Source organism: Scaptodrosophila lebanonensis, unplaced genomic scaffold (assembly GCF_003285725.1).
Source record: "Scaptodrosophila lebanonensis strain 11010-0011.00,11010-0021.00 unplaced genomic scaffold, SlebRS2 tig00001415-arrow-pilon, whole genome shotgun sequence".
Taxonomy (NCBI): Eukaryota; Metazoa; Arthropoda; class Insecta; order Diptera; family Drosophilidae; genus Scaptodrosophila; species Scaptodrosophila lebanonensis.
The window spans coordinates 12,725,522-12,744,862 of NW_022060742.1; the positions used below are offsets into that span (position 1 = coordinate 12,725,522).

At 34.3% G+C, this 19,341-nt stretch overlaps 2 protein-coding genes and 1 long non-coding RNA gene across 6 annotated transcripts in view; 1 reads left to right on the forward strand and 2 right to left on the reverse strand.

Annotated features, from left to right (window-relative positions):
• The window catches only part of LOC115633066 (calcium-transporting ATPase type 2C member 1), an 80,037-nt gene extending 67,238 nt beyond the window's left edge, over positions 1-12,799 (reverse strand). For all 4 annotated transcript variants that reach the window (XM_030530434.1, XM_030530432.1, XM_030530433.1 and 1 more), the window contains exon 1: positions 11,789-12,799. In XM_030530434.1, the coding sequence (XP_030386294.1) occupies positions 11,789-12,145 (357 nt within the window). In that variant the 5' untranslated portion in view covers positions 12,146-12,799. The remainder of the gene's footprint in view (positions 1-11,788) is intronic.
• LOC115633069 lies at positions 5,286-5,803 on the forward strand. The gene is made up of 3 exons (XR_003996319.1): positions 5,286-5,358; positions 5,413-5,522; positions 5,637-5,803. It is a non-coding gene; the product is annotated as an uncharacterized LOC115633069 (long non-coding RNA).
• On the reverse strand, positions 7,539-8,354 carry LOC115633068 (GTP-binding nuclear protein Ran-like). Its single transcript, XM_030530439.1, has one exon. It carries the CDS (start codon positions 8,296-8,298, stop codon positions 7,642-7,644), a length of 657 nt encoding a protein of 218 aa, XP_030386299.1. The 5' UTR covers positions 8,299-8,354; the 3' UTR covers positions 7,539-7,641.
• Positions 12,800-19,341: the final 6,542 nt, after the last annotated feature.

The following is a 19,341-nucleotide window of genomic DNA, read 5'->3' on the forward strand; positions in this document are numbered from 1 at the left end:
GGTTTCGGAAATTTAACAAATATGGCTTAGAAAGTATAAAACCCGTGATATTATTTTATAAATTAAGATGTTTTATTATAGAGGTATCGGAAATTTTAATATGAATTTTTTCAAAATGATTTAATAAATATATCGGTTCGAATCTTGTATTTAAAATAAGTATTTTCTAACATATACATCCACTGATAGTAATAAAATATTAAAAGGAAAAGTATTCGAAATAAAACTGTCAAGCATTTTTATCTCTACTCGAATACACGATTTAAGCCTAAAAAAGAAAATAGTTAAGTATCCTTGCTTACATGCACAAGAATGAATGCAAATAAATTCTTCGAAATTTCCATAATAATGAGAGAAACATAATTGGAAAAATGAATATCCGTTTCATTTTTGAATGCAGCTAACAACTTGATTTCATATCCCCAGAGGACAATGCTGGAAACGGTGCATAGAAGAGTGGACGTGTTAGCTAATCTTTGTGGACTGTGGGCATTTTAAGGGCAAACACTATCGAAATTGTAAAAGGAACTTTAGAATGAAACAATGCGGCAGCTTAGACTAGTAGACATCTTTTGCCTGTGCCATCATAAACAATGCAATCAACAGGAAGTGAGCCCAAAGACATAACAGCCGATCTGCCAGCGCACGTGCAGCAACAACAAATGCTAAACTTCCGCTTCACATGTGTACGATAAAAGCGCCCTTGCCTCCATCCCCCACAACATTTCGAAAAAAAAAAGAAGGGCAAGCATGCAAAACAACGGCATGATGTTATTTTTGTTGTCTGCCTTTGGCTTTTCGAGCTTGTAAACACACAAAAATTGACAATTTAAGAGTTACAACAAAGACCACTCGGCTGGCAGCCATACAAAGGCCAAACATATACACAGACACTCCCCATATTGAGGCATAGAATGGGTGGCAACAGAGAATTAAGAATTCCTGTATTTCATTTGGCGCACCTTCAATACCCTATTCGTCTCTTTCCTTTGACAAAAAAAAATTCCAAAATGTTACAGCTTTGATCGCTTTTACAATGTTACTAACAGATCGCTAAGAAAAGGACACAGACCTTAGATACTTCAAGTTCCATTCGCATTTTCTAACGACTAGGCGACGCAATAAAGTCTACAGAGACTTATCAAACACATCGGCCAAAGGCGCTTCGAAGGATTGATATTCCTCCTTATTTTTAAAACCGAGTAATAGAGAAATGTGTATATTAAAATCAAATTTAGTGTTACAGTTTTGTGCATCATTTAAAAATATATAGCGCACTTTCTCCTTCCAAATTACAATAATCTTTAACAATAATACTTATTATTTTTTTATTCTTACAAGAAGAGAATAAAAATAATAATAAAAAAATTAATAATTAACAAATAATAAAGAGAATAATAGGTATATAGTAAGTATTTGATTTTGGAAACACCCACTTTAGATCTTTTCCAAAATATGTAAAGTTAGCTTTAAAATTTATTTTTGTTTATTCAACTTATTCCATTAGAAGGTGTTTTTACTTAAAATAATGATCAAGATTCTAATGAATGTAGTTGATATTCTTAATAAATATTCATTTTCAGAAACAGAGTTAATACGCACTATTTAGAACTGTTTTCATATTTGAGGAACTAATCAGGCAATATTCTAACTCCTTTTATAACTGAAATGACCCCAAACTTTTTAATTTAATATGTTAGAAGCAATCTACATTTTACAAATCACTTTTTTAACGATTTTGAATTGTTTTCTTGCATAGCAATCCCAAAATGCCGCCTTAAGAAGGGTATTAGTCAGATTTTCACAACATTTTTTAACAGGAACAAAAATCAGTGCTAAAGCACCCCATGGGTGGTTGGACCGCACCAGTACAGTACGCGTCCCAAGTGTAGCCTCTATTTATTTTCATTTTCTTAAAGCATTTGCTTCTGTTTTTTTTCCACGCCCCCACTGGCATAATTTTACACATTTCCCCCAAGCCACCAATTGATGTTTTTGTTAAGTTCAAACAGGTTTTACGTTTGTGCAAATTTAATTTCCAGTTTTTGCGCGAGTTTTTTTTTTTATTGACATTTGCTGTGCAGTCAGTTGTCATCATCGCTGTTGTTGGCGTTGTTGTTGCCGTTGCCTTGGTTGGGGTTGCCGTGTTGAAGGAAACGAAAAAATACGTAGCATACTTACAAGCGCTTATATAAATACGAATGGCATTGAAAGGTTTGTTTTTACAGGAAATTGACAGAAAAAAATGGTTAAACATTTAAAAATCATTGTGAAGAGGATTTTTTTTGGGCCGATGAAGATTTGACTGATGTGCAGTCAAGCCCACTATATCGAAAACATTAAAGTACATATTTCATGGAATTTGAAAAACAGTGCACTTAAATTAACAGTAAATAAAAATACCGAAAGATTGATAGAATAAAGAATAAAAGAATAAACAAAATGCTGTACCATGCGAACCGAAATATCAAATAGAATATATTAGTGTTAAGTTTAGCGAAAATCAAAATAAATACATGAGCGCACAAAGTTGTTCAAAATCAAAACTACATAAAACAATATCATTGTCTACTTCATGAGAAATTTCTACTAAAATCAAAATCAACAACAAACTGCTAAAGCAAAACGCTAGAAGCGCCATTGGGAGTGCTGGCTGTGTATTAAAAGTTATGTGTGCGTGAAACTATAAATGGAATTCAAAATCTACCATGAAATTTAGTGACAATACTTCTAGTATATGGTACCAGCTAACAAGAAACATTCTCACATAGCGGCAGTGTGGTAGTTGCTTTATTTACGCCCAATTAAAAGTGCAAATTATATTTATGCATGTAGCCAAAATGTTCAAAACAAAACACTGACGCACAACTTTCATTGCTTTTCATGTTTGTCCGCAAACACGCCAGCCAAAGCTGCCAATTATGCAGCACAGCTTCCTCCACCAAAAAGAGTTTTTAAAATGCAGAAACTATCAAACAAACGCCCTGCAGCTGTCTGCTACTAGAGGAACAGTGCTTACAATAAAAATGAAGGGCGTACGCTGGTATAATAAACGAAATTAAGGTATATTTCACAATATTCAAAAGCTACAATCATGCTCGCATTGTAATATTTTTAAAAATATCGATAACCAACAAAAATTATAGTTTTTGAAATATTTTTGAAATACCTAATACCATTTCTAAATAATTTGGCAATAACATTCTGTTTAGATGAACTACACAACTTATCTATAGACACTGTTAGGCTGTGTTTAAATTGAAATAATAAGGCATCAACTGAAGAGAGAGCAGTCAAATGTAGTCTTGTTTGCTTATAATATACGTACATTAACACAATTAACCAATTTTATGTGTTATGGCATTTTATAGCATCAACAAATAAATAAAGAAGTTTTCCCTAAGTTGCTGATAGGACAGCGCTTTTGATTGCTAACTGCATTTGCATTTATATATGAGCTTACAAATATTTACATATTACATTTGCAATTGAAAGCGATATATTTGTATTATTTATTTTGTTATTTTATAAGACAAATTTTTATTTCTATATTTGCTTTATATAATTTTTTAATACCACCCACCAAAATTGGTTGTTCATTATAATGACAACTTTTCGAATTCATCCCAAGGTGCAGCAGCATTATGTATATAAGAAAATTATATTATGCAGCGTTTGCTCTGTCGCTACCATACCAGCAACAGCTATGCATAATAATGCACTTTGTGTTGTGCATCATAATGCGAGTAAATAAATGCGCTTAAATGCCTGGTGCCTAACCATTTCTCATTACCGTAAAGCCGCCTGTCAGCGCAGTAAATTTCTTAGCCGTGTTATAAATTTCTTTTCAACAAAGCATTTTATGCACAAATTCCATGTTGCCTGACAGACAAAAACAAAAGTGTGGCATGCAACAGAGTCACGCCCACTGGTGTGGCTAAAAGGCGGCTCTTTATTGCAGCTGATCTGCAGTTCGCTGTTTTTATACTGTTTACGAAAATAAACAAACGCAACGATGCGGCCCACATGGCCCCCAAATTCTACTTTACGCGCACCACATGGCGTATGCGTGTTATGGCAATAGCTGAAAGTCGTCTAGATCATTGTTGTTGCTGCACGTTGCACGTTTTACAAATGTAGGTTAGATTACGCTCATTTAAGCGACCCCATAATAAATGGCGTAACTCTTGATGGTTCGTTGTGCTTAAATAGATCCAGAGAATGTAAGTAGTTCAAAGATTTAAACAGCTAATAACCTTAATGGCTATTGGGAATCAATTTAAAAACTTTAATTTTGGTAATAAAATTGATTAAATTAGGTTTTTCAATGATAAACAATAATAATAATAAATTCGACCACTTTAATATATTTCCAGCCAGTTACAGAATAAGCTACAAAACTCGTAAGCCCTTTATTTAATTATGTGCTTTTTGTCATCAATCGCATCTTAAAATCGAGATTTTAATGTGTGGGAAATCAATTCTTCAATACATTTTAAACGTGTCCATTCTTTATATTTTAAATATTTTAATATCGTAGACATCATCTGTTAACTGTAAAACTAAAGTAAGTTTATAATTAATTTGAAAATAACTTTCACCATAATCTGCAAATTTGATTAAACTATAAAAAATTTAAAAATTAACTACAAACCGACTCTAATACCTTACGTTGCAAACACTTCTGCCAAATACGTTGTAGTTTCATCATTTAAGCCGAACAAATTTCTAGAAATCAATTCCTTCGCCCTTAATTGTTTAGTTATTAATTTCATTACACATTTTTTATTTAATTATCATTTTCAATCGTGTACATTCGTGTATTTGGTCTAATGATTGCAAGTTTTTTACTCTCGGAATGCCAGCTGTTTATTTTTCCCCTTGGTTAATACTAAGCAAATATTTAATTTTGTCCACTTCAGGAAACAAGACAAATCCAATATTTCAATCAACCAACCCTTTAACTTTAACCCTTAATTTGAAACTTTTGTATATTTCATATATTGATAAATTCATTTTTTGTTAACCTTCGTATATGCAAACACTGATAATATGTACTTCCTTTCAAATTAATAATTTTTCATCATTATATTGATACTAAAACCATAATATTGATTGAATTTTATTTTATTGAAACCCGTATAAAATGAATAGTCGTCTTTTTGTTCAGTGTAGATATGGTGCATTTCATTTTAAAGCTGAGATAAGAATCATTTGCGATTCATTGTAGTAAATAATAATAAATGCATTTCATTAAATAGCTACAGCAACAGTCTAGTAATTGCCATGAAACCGAAAACAACATGAAAATTAGAGCAATGATTATCATGGTCATGACTTTGCTGGCCTTGACAACTGGTAAGTACGAGACCTTTAACCTGATTAAAGTAAATAAAACATGCCCTATTATAGGCATAGTGGAACCGGATTGTCCAAAACGGTCGCAGTGTTGGAAAGAATATAAACGTGAACGCATAATGTTTCGTTAACGTTAAAACGCAGAAATTTTACAAAAAATCTAGGTTAGTCGTACTTCACTTTAAGATTTACGAACAAATATTGATATATGAATTAAATATTTATTTTCGCTTCCGATGTCATTATTTGTGCCGGTTAAAAATGTCTTTGATTTCCAGTATTAAGAATTATCAATCAGCAGACAATGAACTGCGGCGGCATTTCGCTGTAAGAATAATCACAAGCACTGATAAGGATATATATATTTACGGATGTTCGACTGCATCAGTAGAGTGAGATCTCGCTGGAATAATAAATATGCTCATAACAGTTCATTGTAACAGCATTGTAGCTGCGTTTATATTTTTCTTATACAGACTATACCTGGTAGCTGGTAAGTCATACCAAGTTGAACAAATAAACACACATTTTACTAACAATAAAGCAAATTTCTAGGGATTGTAAGACCACACTGCGCTTATGTGGTGTGAGTGTGTGTTACAGCCGTGGCAAGATATTTTAATAAAAATCAAGTTATTGTACCACAAGAAATGATTAGAACGTGCCGGACCCACCATTTTCTCCACTACAGACATTCTAATTTTATCTAATCGGTTAAATATATTACTTCAGGGAATCTGTACTTCAAAAAGAAGTACACACCTGATAGTTAAATTAAATTTATACTTGTGTTGAAATTTAAAGCAAACACAAAATATAGGCACCAATATTACAAGATTATAGAGTAACCAACAAGTTGGAAGCATAATTATACATAATAATACATAATTATTTTTAAACTTATTAATTAATTATGTAGCGAATAATATATATTCTTAGTTTAAATAGTTTAAAATGATAATAATAATAATTGGGTTGTTTAAATTTTAGCACAATTTGTTAACATACATAACAGTATGTAATTAAGTCATTAAATTTCATGAAACACTATAACATTTTGATCGTACTCATAGATAGTCAAAGCAAAGAAAAACATGCAAGCAAACTAATGACAAAAATAAATTAAAAACTGGTGGAATAGCGAAGAAACAATTTAAAGAAAATCGCATAAAGTGTTGCACACTAAAACCTTTTTCCATTAAGCTTAATTACGATTTAAGGCTATTAGTACATAGGGGCTGACTGTCAACTGTTACCGAGACGGCTGTCAAAACAATTTCACATGAAAATCCTCTCGAATAAGGTTAATGCAAAATACACAATTACCAGCGCTAATTGCACACATACACATGCAGATACGCACACACATGAACATGCTCTCACTATGACAGCTGTAATCTCTTTTAGAAACATGTGGCACCAATATTTTTGTTGCGACTGTAAGCCCTCGCACACGTTACCCATATTTAATGGGCTGCAATCAGATTGACACGGATTGACAACCGTTGCGTATTTATATATATATTCGGGAGCGATTTAGGAAAGGGCAATATAATGATCCTTGGATAGTACGCACGCAATATGCATAGTACTTGTATTGTGTTATGAACACAATTAATTAACACATCTCGAAAGTGTGTGTGATGCCAAATATTTGTGAGTTCAGTCGATCTTTCATGTCTATATGTTCATCAGGACTAGTTGCATTTTTAAATCTTATTAACTTCGCAACGTTTAACGCTTGACATTTAAATATGGATTTCAATTCGATTAGATTTTTATGAAAGTATCATAAATTAAAATCTGTCACCAAAAGTATATTATTAACAGTACACCTAGATTATTTTCAACAATACAAAATCACCATACTCTACTCTTTTCGCGTATTACATTGGAAATAATGGTTTAGGGCTCAAAACAGAAGTAGAGTTCAAGAGTAAAAATACAAGTATCAACTCGTTTTTTGATAAACATTCTAAAGACTACGCAAGGATATTCGGGAATAGAGTTGCGGTGAGAATATACCTATACTCGACAATTTTGTGCATTTCAGCTTAGTGAGTCAAGTAAACTGCGGACTACTACTTTTTAACTTCAAAGATTGTGCCATATGCATACTTCCCTCTCTTTGTTATTAATTTTTCAACCCATTGTTTCTTAATATGTGCATAGTCTTATTATTACTTTAGTCTGCAATATAGGTTGTATTTTTATTACTTGCAGCTTTTGTGTCATTTTATGCTGTTGTTTTTGAAATATTTCTGGCATGTTGTAACGGAAAAGCTATTGCATTTCGACATCTTCCTCGGGTAAGGGAATCTCCTGTGCTTCCTTGAAATCGCGCTCTATTTGCAGTCTCAACTTATCGTCTATTTGGGTTTCAGGCGGCAGAAGGGCTGGCATTGTAACAAATTGCAAATGGGGATCTCCAACCAATTTGGATCCCAGCCAAAGAAATGGTTTCTCGTAATTGTAGTTTGATTTAGCGGAAATGTCGAAATATTTTAGATGTTTCTGGTTGCTCATTCGCATTATTTGTCTTGCCTTAATTTTGCGCTCACTGATGTCCACTTTATTTCCGCACAGCACTATCGGTATATTATCACAAATGCGCATTAGATCTCGCTGCCAAGCTGTAATATTTTTGTATGTAACGCGCGAAGTGACGTCGAACATGATAATCGCACATTGACCCTGGATGTAGTACCCTTCCCGAAGACCACCGAACTTCTCCTGGCCAGCTGTATCCCAGACATTGAATCGTATGGGACCTCGATTGGTGTGAAAAACCAGAGGGTGCACTTGCACGCCAAGTGTTGCAACATATTTTCTGTCAAATTCGCCAGTTATGTGGCGCTTCACAAAGGTTGTTTTACCCGCTCCACCATCTCCAACAAGCACACACTTAAAAGTGGGAATATCTTTGACTTCCTGAAACATACTCGTATTCACTTTTTTGATAGACGAGTAGCTCTGCAGACGATAATAAAATAACACTTAGTCGCGGATGAACTGAAAATGTAAAGTACTAGCTGCTGAGAGAACAAAAATTTTGCAAGTAGAAATATGTTAAATTTTTTGTATGTGTGTACGTTCAAAGGGAAATGCAGAATATATATCTCTAAATTAAAATTGACAATATCTTCAAATCATACTAAACTACTGATTGGAATCGGAAATGGTTTAAAAATCAATAACAAACTTTTGTACTTATTAGTAGTATGTGGAAACCAAATTACATATTTTATTCCAACTTCTGATATTAATAAGCTTTTCGTAGTTTCTCAACAAAATGATAATGTCATAAAAACTCTGTCAATCGGTGCACCATATCATATAAATGCATAGAAACGATCGGCACAGAAACCAGACTATGGCAGATTAAGTCGATAATGCCATGTCCGTCTGTATGAACACCAAAATCTCGGAAAGTATTAGAGCTATAATAATGAAACTAGGTATTCATATTCCCCTAAGCAGAACAAGTTTGTTTCACCATATCCATCCATACGAATTAGATTATTTATTGATTATTCATTTTGGCGGAAATGCCTCATAGCCTCACAGGCGTAAGTTTTTATACTCTGCACATGAAAAGTACTCTTGTACGAGCTGAAAAATGTAACAGGCAGAATGAGGCGTGGCAGACCCTAGCATGACAAGACGAGTCGATCTAGCCCTGTCTGTCTGTTTGTCTGTCCGTATGATTACCTGGATCTCAAAGACTATATCTTAGAGACACCAAATTGTGCACAAAGATGCTTTTTGTGTGTACGCTGTGCAAGTTTATTTTATTTTTCTAATTTGCCCCCCACTTCCCACCTATGGGGGATTCCCCATTTTTCCGTTCGTATAATCGCCTATATCTCAGAAGCTATGAGACCTAAGGGCACCAGATGCCTTATGTAAATACGCAAAAAATATGCATTTCCAACGGAATAACTGATTGTCCATAACTCCCGTTGTTCTTGGAATTTTTATTTGAAATTCAGGTAATTCTTCCAGTTAGTGATTATGAATCCGTATATTAAGTTTCATACTGATTAACAGGATTTAATAGGAAGTTATAGCCATATATGTATATATGACCAAGCAGTGTCCGCAGCTGTTGTTGTTGTTGTTGCTGTTGTTACTGCTTTGCACAGGCACACGAGACATACACAGATGCACACATACACGCATGGACATGCATAGTTATTCTACACATACGTACAGATTATTTCAAAGTCGGGATACCCGACTTTAGCTTCTCTGCTTGTTTTATTTGAAAATGTCACAGGTAAATTTAAAGTGGGGAGAACCTCATTTGAAATGCAGGAACGGCAATTCAAGAACGCTTGACAATATGATTGACATCGGTTTGATGGCAATATTGATTATTTTACAGGGACTGGCTGTCAGCTCTATGAGAATATATAAGCGGATGGGATCAGTTTTATTGTGACCCCTTAAGTTTGTAGTCAAACAAATGGTTATTGACTGGTTATGAAAACTTAATAGCATTGAGGAAAACAGTGCTAACTAAATACATTTTTAACAAGTATTTATATCTGGACCTTACTTGTAAGCCCATTGTAGCTAGAATAATTAGCGAAAGCTGTCTGGAGGTTATTTAAAGGGTATTTGTATTTTTCGAAGTGTATTTAAAATTACACAACAATAAGCTTGTTAGCTATTCAGCCATCTCATCCAAAACGCAACTAGTTATAATATTCAAATATCAAGATTATGCAGATTCTTAGGCTATATTATAAAAGCGTACTTTGTCGTGCAGCCATCCATCACCATAAATGTAATTTCTTTTTCATTAGCTCATCAAGTAGAACATAATTAGGGGATGTGTGCCAATACTCAAGAAGGCCCAAGTTTTGATTTCAGCATCTATAATCGTACCTTTGATTGGCGTGTTAACATAAATAACTTATAGTCTTAACAAAAAAAAAAAAAAAAACCAGCTTACTTTATTTTCCCGCCCATAACACCACTTAGACGACCAGGTAAGGTAAACTGAAATAAATGGCAGGAATACTTCTCTATTGCCGTATCGATTTTTCGTTGGCTTCTTGACTGTTTTGTGTTATTACTGACACTTTTTATTTTGTTGTTGTTTCATTAGGGCTGGGAGGCATTTTTTATGTGTTATTACCATACTGTTTATGATTTTCTTGGGTTTTCAACAAACAGTCAAATATGTTGTACATCTCTTAAGCCATTACGTTCATTTGAATAATTACAATCTCTTTATGAAGGATATTGAAATTGGATTTTGTTTCTTTTAAACAACAACTGATTTTATACTGAAACTGAAACATTTGTGTCCGTATATTTCAAATTTAAATGAATTAGAAGATTTTTTTATAACATTTATTTCATTACAATGTTAACAAATTTATTTATAAATTATATTTGTATGAAAATAAAAGAGTTAATGTTTTTCGCTCGGTGACAAATTTAGCTTGCAATAAAATATCTTTTCATTTATGATGGAACCTTCAATAAGGAAGATCAAAATAAAAATGCATAATGTGGAATCTGACCTTTTTAACTATTAAGAAAATAGTGCGGTGAATTACCGTTGCACAAAACACTCCAAAACATTCACCATTAACAGTTTGCCAAGGTGAAACAAATACCCAATGAATAATTTCCTTCGAATCAATCAATATTGGTTGCACTTTTTGCTTCCCAAATTAAATAGTCTGTGCTTTGGCTTATCTAGGTGCTTCCATTCGGTCTTCTGACGCCTGATTTTAGGACCTTTTTGAAATACTAAGATATAATAATAATGTAGTTTTGGTCCTTTTGTTAAATTTTTAGTGATATCTTTCGAATATTGGATTCTGTGCAATATTTCGTCATTCTTGTACTGATACAAATGCTATAAAAATATCCAAAACAATTAAAAATGAGTTTCCTTCTTTTATTTATATATACTTTTATTCCCTTTAAATATATTTTCTTTCAGAACCGAAATAATTAAGGAATAGCACAGGATAAAAGCTTAAGACTTTTGTAATTTTAAGTTTATTTAATTTAAAAAAAAAAAAGATTTTCATTCAAACACAAAAAGCAATGATTCTGCTATGCTATGTATTTCATTCTAGTTTTTAAAACTAACCTTTTTTAAAAACCAAATTTTTCGATTTATTTATCGATCAAACAAAAATAATTTAGGAAGATCATTGCTAAATGTTCTAGGATAGACTGGTGGTGTTGTATTTATAAATGGGACTCTCTAGTTTAACCGAAGCCATTAAAACCCATACTAAGTCCAACGGTATGTGTTTAATTAGTTGCCTACACATGTACATACATATGTGTGTATATCGACATACTTTAGTATGTTAAGCTCATAGGCACACAATTTTATGAATGAGTTGCAGAAGGAATACATATATAGTACAAGTACGTACACGTAATTGTGACTCACCTCTATAACACTGTCGCTGCCCAGACCGCAGATCTTATTGCTGACCAGAAATTTGCCAACGTTACGTTGCTGCTCCAATTGTTTGCGCTGCTTTCGCTGCTGCTTACGTGTCGCCTCTGTTGGGGCTGTGACGGAGGCTAAACGCAGGCCGCCCACCTGCCTCGCAATAACAATTTCGTCCTCTTCGTCGTCCTCGTCATCACCGACGTCGATATCGACGTCGGCATCAATCAAGCCAGAAGTAGTACTTGCAGTCAAATTAAACTCATCCGCCTGTGTGTCTGGCAAATCCAAATCACCTTGAAAACTTAGATCCAAATCTTGGGGCAACTTGGCATACTTTTTATGATTTTTCATTTTCAGCGCGATTTCTGTCTGTTCTAGCTTAGCCCGATTGCACTATTTTGTTTTGTTGCACATGAGTCATGCCGTGTCCATGTCCGTCTCAATGCGATTTGCCGCTCGCACTTGTTAAGTTTCGAGCACGCACACACATACGCATGTAAGGGCAGGCACACACACACGGACACAATCACTGGCAAGCCGTGAAAACATCAACAAGACGAACGAACAAATACGCACCAAAACAAAAATGAGCACAATCGATTTTTCCGTTATAATTCAGCGTTTGTTGGCAGCTTGCTGGCACATAATGTTGCAGCAATCGAAGCAACAACAACAGGTTCTTCTTCTAAGCCACTCCGGTAAAACAAATTGGGCACAACTCGTTGACTTCGACTCTAATGTAAGAGTGCGCGGAACATCCCCCTTAGTCGATGGGGCTGCTGATGCACCTACGCCGGCGGCGGCGTTTGTTTTCGTACGTTCTGCCGCCGCTCCTCCTGATTTTCTTTTTATATATTTACGCACACAGACACACACATGCAGATGGCACCTGCAACGTTTGTTGTTGAATCAGCGAACTAATTTCGATTTTTTACGCTTCTTCTATTTGCAATTGCATTTTAATGCCCAATTCGTTATATTCAATCTCTGTCCCCTTCCGCTGAAGCGTCCGCACGGCAGCACATTCGCGTTGCATTTAAATTGCGGCGAATGCTTTCCAATTGTCAAACACTGTGCGAGGGTGTATGGGCGGCGATGGTAGTGGTGTATTTATCTTTTTTATTTCAACTATCAAAGTGCTATTCACATTTGCGTTCATCATAGTTAGTGCGCGTGCGCTGCATTGTGCTAGTTAGCGTTTGTTAACATTTCGGCGAGTTGGCAGGTTGGGATGCACACAAATTTCAGAGCAATGAGCTTTTGCAATACTTACACAGCGCAATATTTGAAATGCTTTGCATTTATCTCTAATCCTATCTCTGAATCATATAAAAATTTGTAAAAAACAAGGATTTTTTATGAACAAGTATTTATTTTATTTATAATGTAAATTAAGTGTATGACAAGTTCCGGCACTAAAAACAATTATGTATGTATGTTAAATAGCTATGTTGTTAACAAAGAGTAGGTTATTTAATTTTTAATGTGTGTGCTGTAGTTTTTTTGAATGTACATACATTATAATCAATCATTATTATTCAAAGAGTGCCTTCTTATTAATTATACTTTGGTCACAGCAAATTAGGATTTACAATCATTTAAAGAATAGTTTACTTTCACCCCAAACGAAACTGTATTATAGTAATTATCGGTTCAAGTTAAATTACAAGTAAAATGGGGTTATTTTTTCTTTTATTATGTTTTTAATTAGTAACTAATAACAATCAATCCTATCGCCATACTAGAGTAATTATGCCAATTAAGTAAGTTTAAATATATATTGTGTACAATTTAAATATAAAATGATTATTACTTTATAAACAAGACCTTTTTATACATACCACCTTTTGGTGGTGCCACATATTTTGATATATATTTAAGTAAGAAATCGGCCTGCAACTTAGGCCATAACAAAACAATTAATTATTACAACAACGCCAAACTTAAAATGTGTTTGCCAAATATTAGTGGGTAACTGGGTAACCGTGATCCCAAATTTCGAGATAAAATCCATGTTGAATTGTGTCTACGATTTTAAGGGAATTATCGGAAACTTCTCTAACTGACCAAAAGGTCAATCTGTTTTTTAATGCGCTTCGGATTCGCCGTATTAGGCCCGAATAACACTTGTCTAATCGGTTGTTACTTGTAACTGATATTTTCTACAAGTACTACCCCTAATTCTCTTGCTTTGGCTTTATGTGACTATTACTAAGTATGCGGTGAATGCATATTTAATTTTTGGCATTTACTTTTATTTGCGGCTCCCGTTCTATGATTTGCTGATTATGTCTGTTGTCACATTGTTTATGTAGAGTTTCAACGTATCCATTTATAAACTCATGGACATTTTTATCAAAACGATCCGTATTTTCTACTAACTTATACAAATTTGCAGATTGATATCTGCCATCTATGCCGTTAAACTTATTTGCAGCCTTAACTACTTTTTTGGGGCCCCCTGTTATTATCTCATTCGCAGGTATTTTAGTCTTCTTACTTATTTTGTTAATTAGTTCCAATAATTTAATTGGTGCCGGGAGTATATTTATTGGTTTTTTCTCTCTTCGGTTCACCATAAAAAATGTAAGCCCAAGGGTAGCTTATGATGCCCTTTTCTAATATAGCTTTGTATTTCTGGGTCTTTTTCTACTGTTTCTGCAACTTTAATTGTAAATTCATTTGGCCTCATCATCTTCTGAATTTTTTCAGGCAATGCACTAAACAAGCAATTATGTTTCCCCTCGGTATCAGGTAGTTCAATCCCGTTAGCAATCGTGTAATGATTGTCGACTAAATTCAAATCTATTTTAATTGGTTCTCCTTCTCTGGATGAGCTCACTATTTGGCAAAATCCCTTATCGTCCTTCTTTCTACTGGTTGCCCTAACATCTCTAATAAAACCTGCACGGCCGCATAATGACAGGTCGTATCCATTGGGATGCCCTCACATATTATGGTTGCAACTAAATTTGGATTTCGACCTTTGCTAATGTACTTTATTAATTTGTCATAATAGTTTGTTGTTGAGTATTTTTAATTTTTTAGAATTTTTGACAACAAAACTAATCATCGTTTCCACATCATAGTTATGATGATAATTAAGTTATTGGTACTTCTTGTTATCTGTGTTATTTTTAAAGTTTTCATATAATCGGCTCTGGTATTTACCAACTATTTCAACTGTTATTGAAATTAGAGGAGTAACAAAGTTTTCGTACAACAAATCATTGATTTTTTCTTTTAAGTCATTAGTAATCATTTCTTTTGTTGATTTTACAAATTCTTCGCGCTCTTTTGTGCTAAAATCTTGACCTGTTTTTGTGGACTGTGAAATATTCTGTGTACCTATACTTGTACTATTATCTGATATATTGATATCTGCACCATTTGGCTTAATAATTTCTGGTTCAGTAGCTATTTTTTTTATTTCCGTGGCACCTGCAGATGAAATCATATCGCTCGAATTATTTTTTATGTTCAATTCTTGATCCAATATGTCATTGGCATCTTGACTATGTTTCTTATTTTGTTTAGATTTCTGAAAATATTGTTTAACTTTACACGATATCATATCTGACTCTTTTTCTCTAAGCAAGGTTTCCATGCTATTTAAAAATGATTTCGTAATAGAAATAATGAGAATCACGATAAAAGAATAATTTATTGACTTTATTTCGATCGAAATTAATGAACGAACATCCTGCGAGTTACTTTTTATATCAGCAAGACTATTTTCATACGTTTTCAAAACTTCAACAAAATTTTGCTTTAACTTATTTATTTCAGAATATGTTGAATTAAATTTTTTTAATGCTGAACGGACTAATTTCTTTCCCTTGATTGCTCCCAAGGAATCATATACCTTTCCAATTTTTCTTGTTGTATCAATTTCATTCATCTTTTTATCGAAGGCATCCCACACTTCTCCAATAATTTTGTCAGTAAAATTCCTTAATATTTGATCACACATAGCCCCGCTGTTCGCTATGCCCTTATCAATAGCATTTCCTGCGTCATAAATAATCTGCTTTCCTACTTTGTTAATAACCTTTTTAACTCCCACTGTCGTAATCAATTTATTAGCTGTCATCAATGCAGTCCCTTCACCATCTTTAAATAAGGCCGAACCGGCAAGTTTTTCTCCAAAATGTGATAATTTAGTAGAGTTTGAAGCCCAAACGGCAAATCCACAAGTCAAAGCTGTTTGTGCAATGCTGATATATTTATGTTGCAGATAATCTCCCCATTCCCAATGACCAGAGTTAGAAGCAGTGACTGCAAAAAACAAATCACTGATTCCCTCGTTGAACAATCCAAAACCTACGTGACTTAACGAGCCTGCAGAGTAAAGTTGGATGTATGCCCCTATTGCTACTTGGGAAATTCCAATAGCAACAACAAGAGCTGTACTTTTTAACATTGCACTTGACCACTTTTTTTCTTTTAACTCTAAAAGCTTATCTGATCCGTTTAGTGAAAACGCATTCAATTCTTCAGCATTTCCAAGCTCACCCTTGCTACGTACCTCTGTGAAATGCTTTAATGCTGCATCAGGGGTCTTTAATGTATCTAGAGAAGATTTTGAATTTTTTAAAACGCTAAGAATTTGGTCCGCCACTGTATTCTTTCCAAAAATTAAATTGTCTTCAATGGGATACAATTCCTTTATTTTATTTGCAGCATTCTTATAGTTTTCAGTGTTTACTTTAATGGGAACCAATATATCTTTTTCCAGAAATGCAAACATCAATTGATTGTGGCTTTTTGTTTCTAATTGAACTCTCACACTACTACGAGTAGTTTCATCCGAAAGCTGAAATATTAGTCTTTCCAATTCCCTTCGAAACTTAAAGCACATACAAAGCAATCTACGTAGAGCGTCTTCATAGACTGGAAATGATGGAACCAGAATACGCTCATCAATGTCATCAAATGATATATTCAACATGAAAACCTTGGGCTGGTTCGGTTTTTCCTTAATAACTCCACTTTTCAACAATTCAGATACGATTTTTGCAGCATCACCTTGCATAATGTTTACTTTGGCAAAATCTTGTACTGTTATAGAATCGAACAGGGGAAATTTTATGGAACTAAGCTTAGTTGTATCAAATTGTGCGCTACGATAAAATGAGAGAACACGGGATCTTTTTAACATCTTATAAGACTTAGCACCGATGGCTTCTTTAAATGCTTTCTTCTCAAAAAATACACAGTTTTTCTCGGGCTCTAACAACCAAGTTTTCGTATCATCTATGTCAGAATGAGTAAATTTTTTGAGCTCATTGGATTCCATTTTATTTTGTATTAACTGACTTATTTCTTCGTCATCATATGAAACATATTTAACATCATTCAATAAACAATCATGGGTGGTAAGATAATTCCAAAACAACTTCCTGCTTGGTAGTTTTATTTGATTTTTAAGGTCTTTTCTGAATTGTTCTTCGTTGATATCTTTTCCAAAATATTTTGAAAGAAATTGCTTTAGGCTTTCGGGGGATACACCACTCACAATACCTATTTCTTCAATTGTTTCATCTGAACAGTATTCGACTCTCGGCTGACTTAATAGTTGTTTATCTATGAGCGCTTGATACACCTCGTACATTTTGTATTTATTACCACATGAACTGAAACAACTAGGAGTAACTGGATGTCCGAAAACATCTTCAATGCTTCCAGAGAACATTCGATAAATACGCGCCAATGTTATATGCTGCTGTTTAAAGGCATCGATTTGAAGTATACTCTTCCTATTTTCTTTTTTAATGGCGTCGATAAAACATCCCGCTAATAGGGTCGTCTTGCAGTGTTCATCTAAAAGCTTGGCAGCTTTTCGTAGTTCTATTTCAATATCTTTTATATTTTCTTTTAATTGCAGCATGACAAATGCCTTATAATAGTGTGCCGTTTCTGAAAAATTCGGTTCGCACTTGATCACAGCGTTAAAAAGTTCTAGTGCAATATCAACACTAGTATTACCCTTTTTGTTTAAAACATTATACAGACCGAGCTTTACCATTTGAACTGGATTGCCAATAACCCAAGACTCCCAACAATCGATGCGCAAATCACTTAATTCTGCAGTTAGGTCCAAAAGGTTTTTCTTGAGTTTTTGTTGGTCGTCAGTAGTTGCATTGGTTTTTATATAACTACCATTAGCATCTAACCAGAAGGCCCATTTCTCCAAACAACTTTGCAGAAGAATTTCTTTGAGGTCCTCTGGAACTTTTTTGGTCGTTAGATTTCTTTTTAGTTTTCCGAACACTTCTTCAAACTCTTTAAAGCAATTTTCTTCCGTTTTTATTACGGTTTCGTAATGACGCTTTATTTTTGAAAGACGTTCTTCCTCTTGTTGATCTCTGGTTTGTTTTAATTTAAAAATATTATTCGGCATGTCATTAGATCTGCTTGGATTTAAAATGATTAATTGAGCGGACCCCTTGTCACCGCATCGAGCTGCACGACCAAACGCTTGTTCTTCAACCCGAGCATTGCCGGGCAAATATGTCAAAATAACATGCAGACCATTAGCATTTCTCAACCCATCTGTAATCTTAATATCAGTACCTCGACCCGCCAAATTTGTGGCTATAATTATTTGTCCTGGATCTAGCGCTTTTCCATCCTGAATTAAATCCAATTCGTCATATTGTCTGGTATACATTTTCACGTTTTTTCCTACTAGTTTTTTATACAAGCTCTCGGCGTCATTTATTGTCTCGCAAATTATTAAAACTGAGCGTTTTTCGTATTTCGTTAGGTTTTCAGACTCCTTACAGATGCTCGCAGCCCATTCATTTGAGTCTGCACAGATAATCGGCTCTATTTCCTCCAATTGCTTGGCCTTCGCAGTTGGAAGTGTGAAGAACTCTACATTATGTATATCGTTTAATATTTCTCTTTCGACCTGTGACCCTAAAGTGCCCGTTAGTCCATATATTTTACGATACATTTTGAAGAATGAAACGTTTGATATGAAAACGGTTTTTAAGCTTTGCATCGACAGCTTGCAACCGTGCTTGAGCTGCAAGAACTGATGTAGTGCCTCATCCCACTGCGAACTTGTCTGATCTGTACCTGTATCCGTGTCAAGAATTATAATGTTTGGACTACGGTCCAAACTGGCCCCAGTTCGGTCCAAATCAATAACATAATCTTGTCCAGGTTGCATTGAAAATGCCGAAATAGCACTTCTTATCCAGGAGTCAAGGTGCCGTTCGGTAAAAGGTTTTAGATAGTTAGGCACATGAATTTGCTTCTCCCTCTTGATGCGCTCCAATAAGAGGTATTTCAGGCGATCGTAATAATCCCTATGCTCGGGGCTTAAAATCTCCTCAAATTTTATTGAGTCGAGTGTTTTAATTTTTAATTTGCCCATATTGTCCAGCACATCCGCCTTTACCAGGCAATTCCAAATCGCAGTTGCGTGCTGTTTTAACTTGGGATCGAGATCACAGATGTCTTCAATAGTTATCAGGCCGTACAAGTCCATCAGGACTGATTTTTTAATTTCTGCAATATCGAAACATTCCTTGATC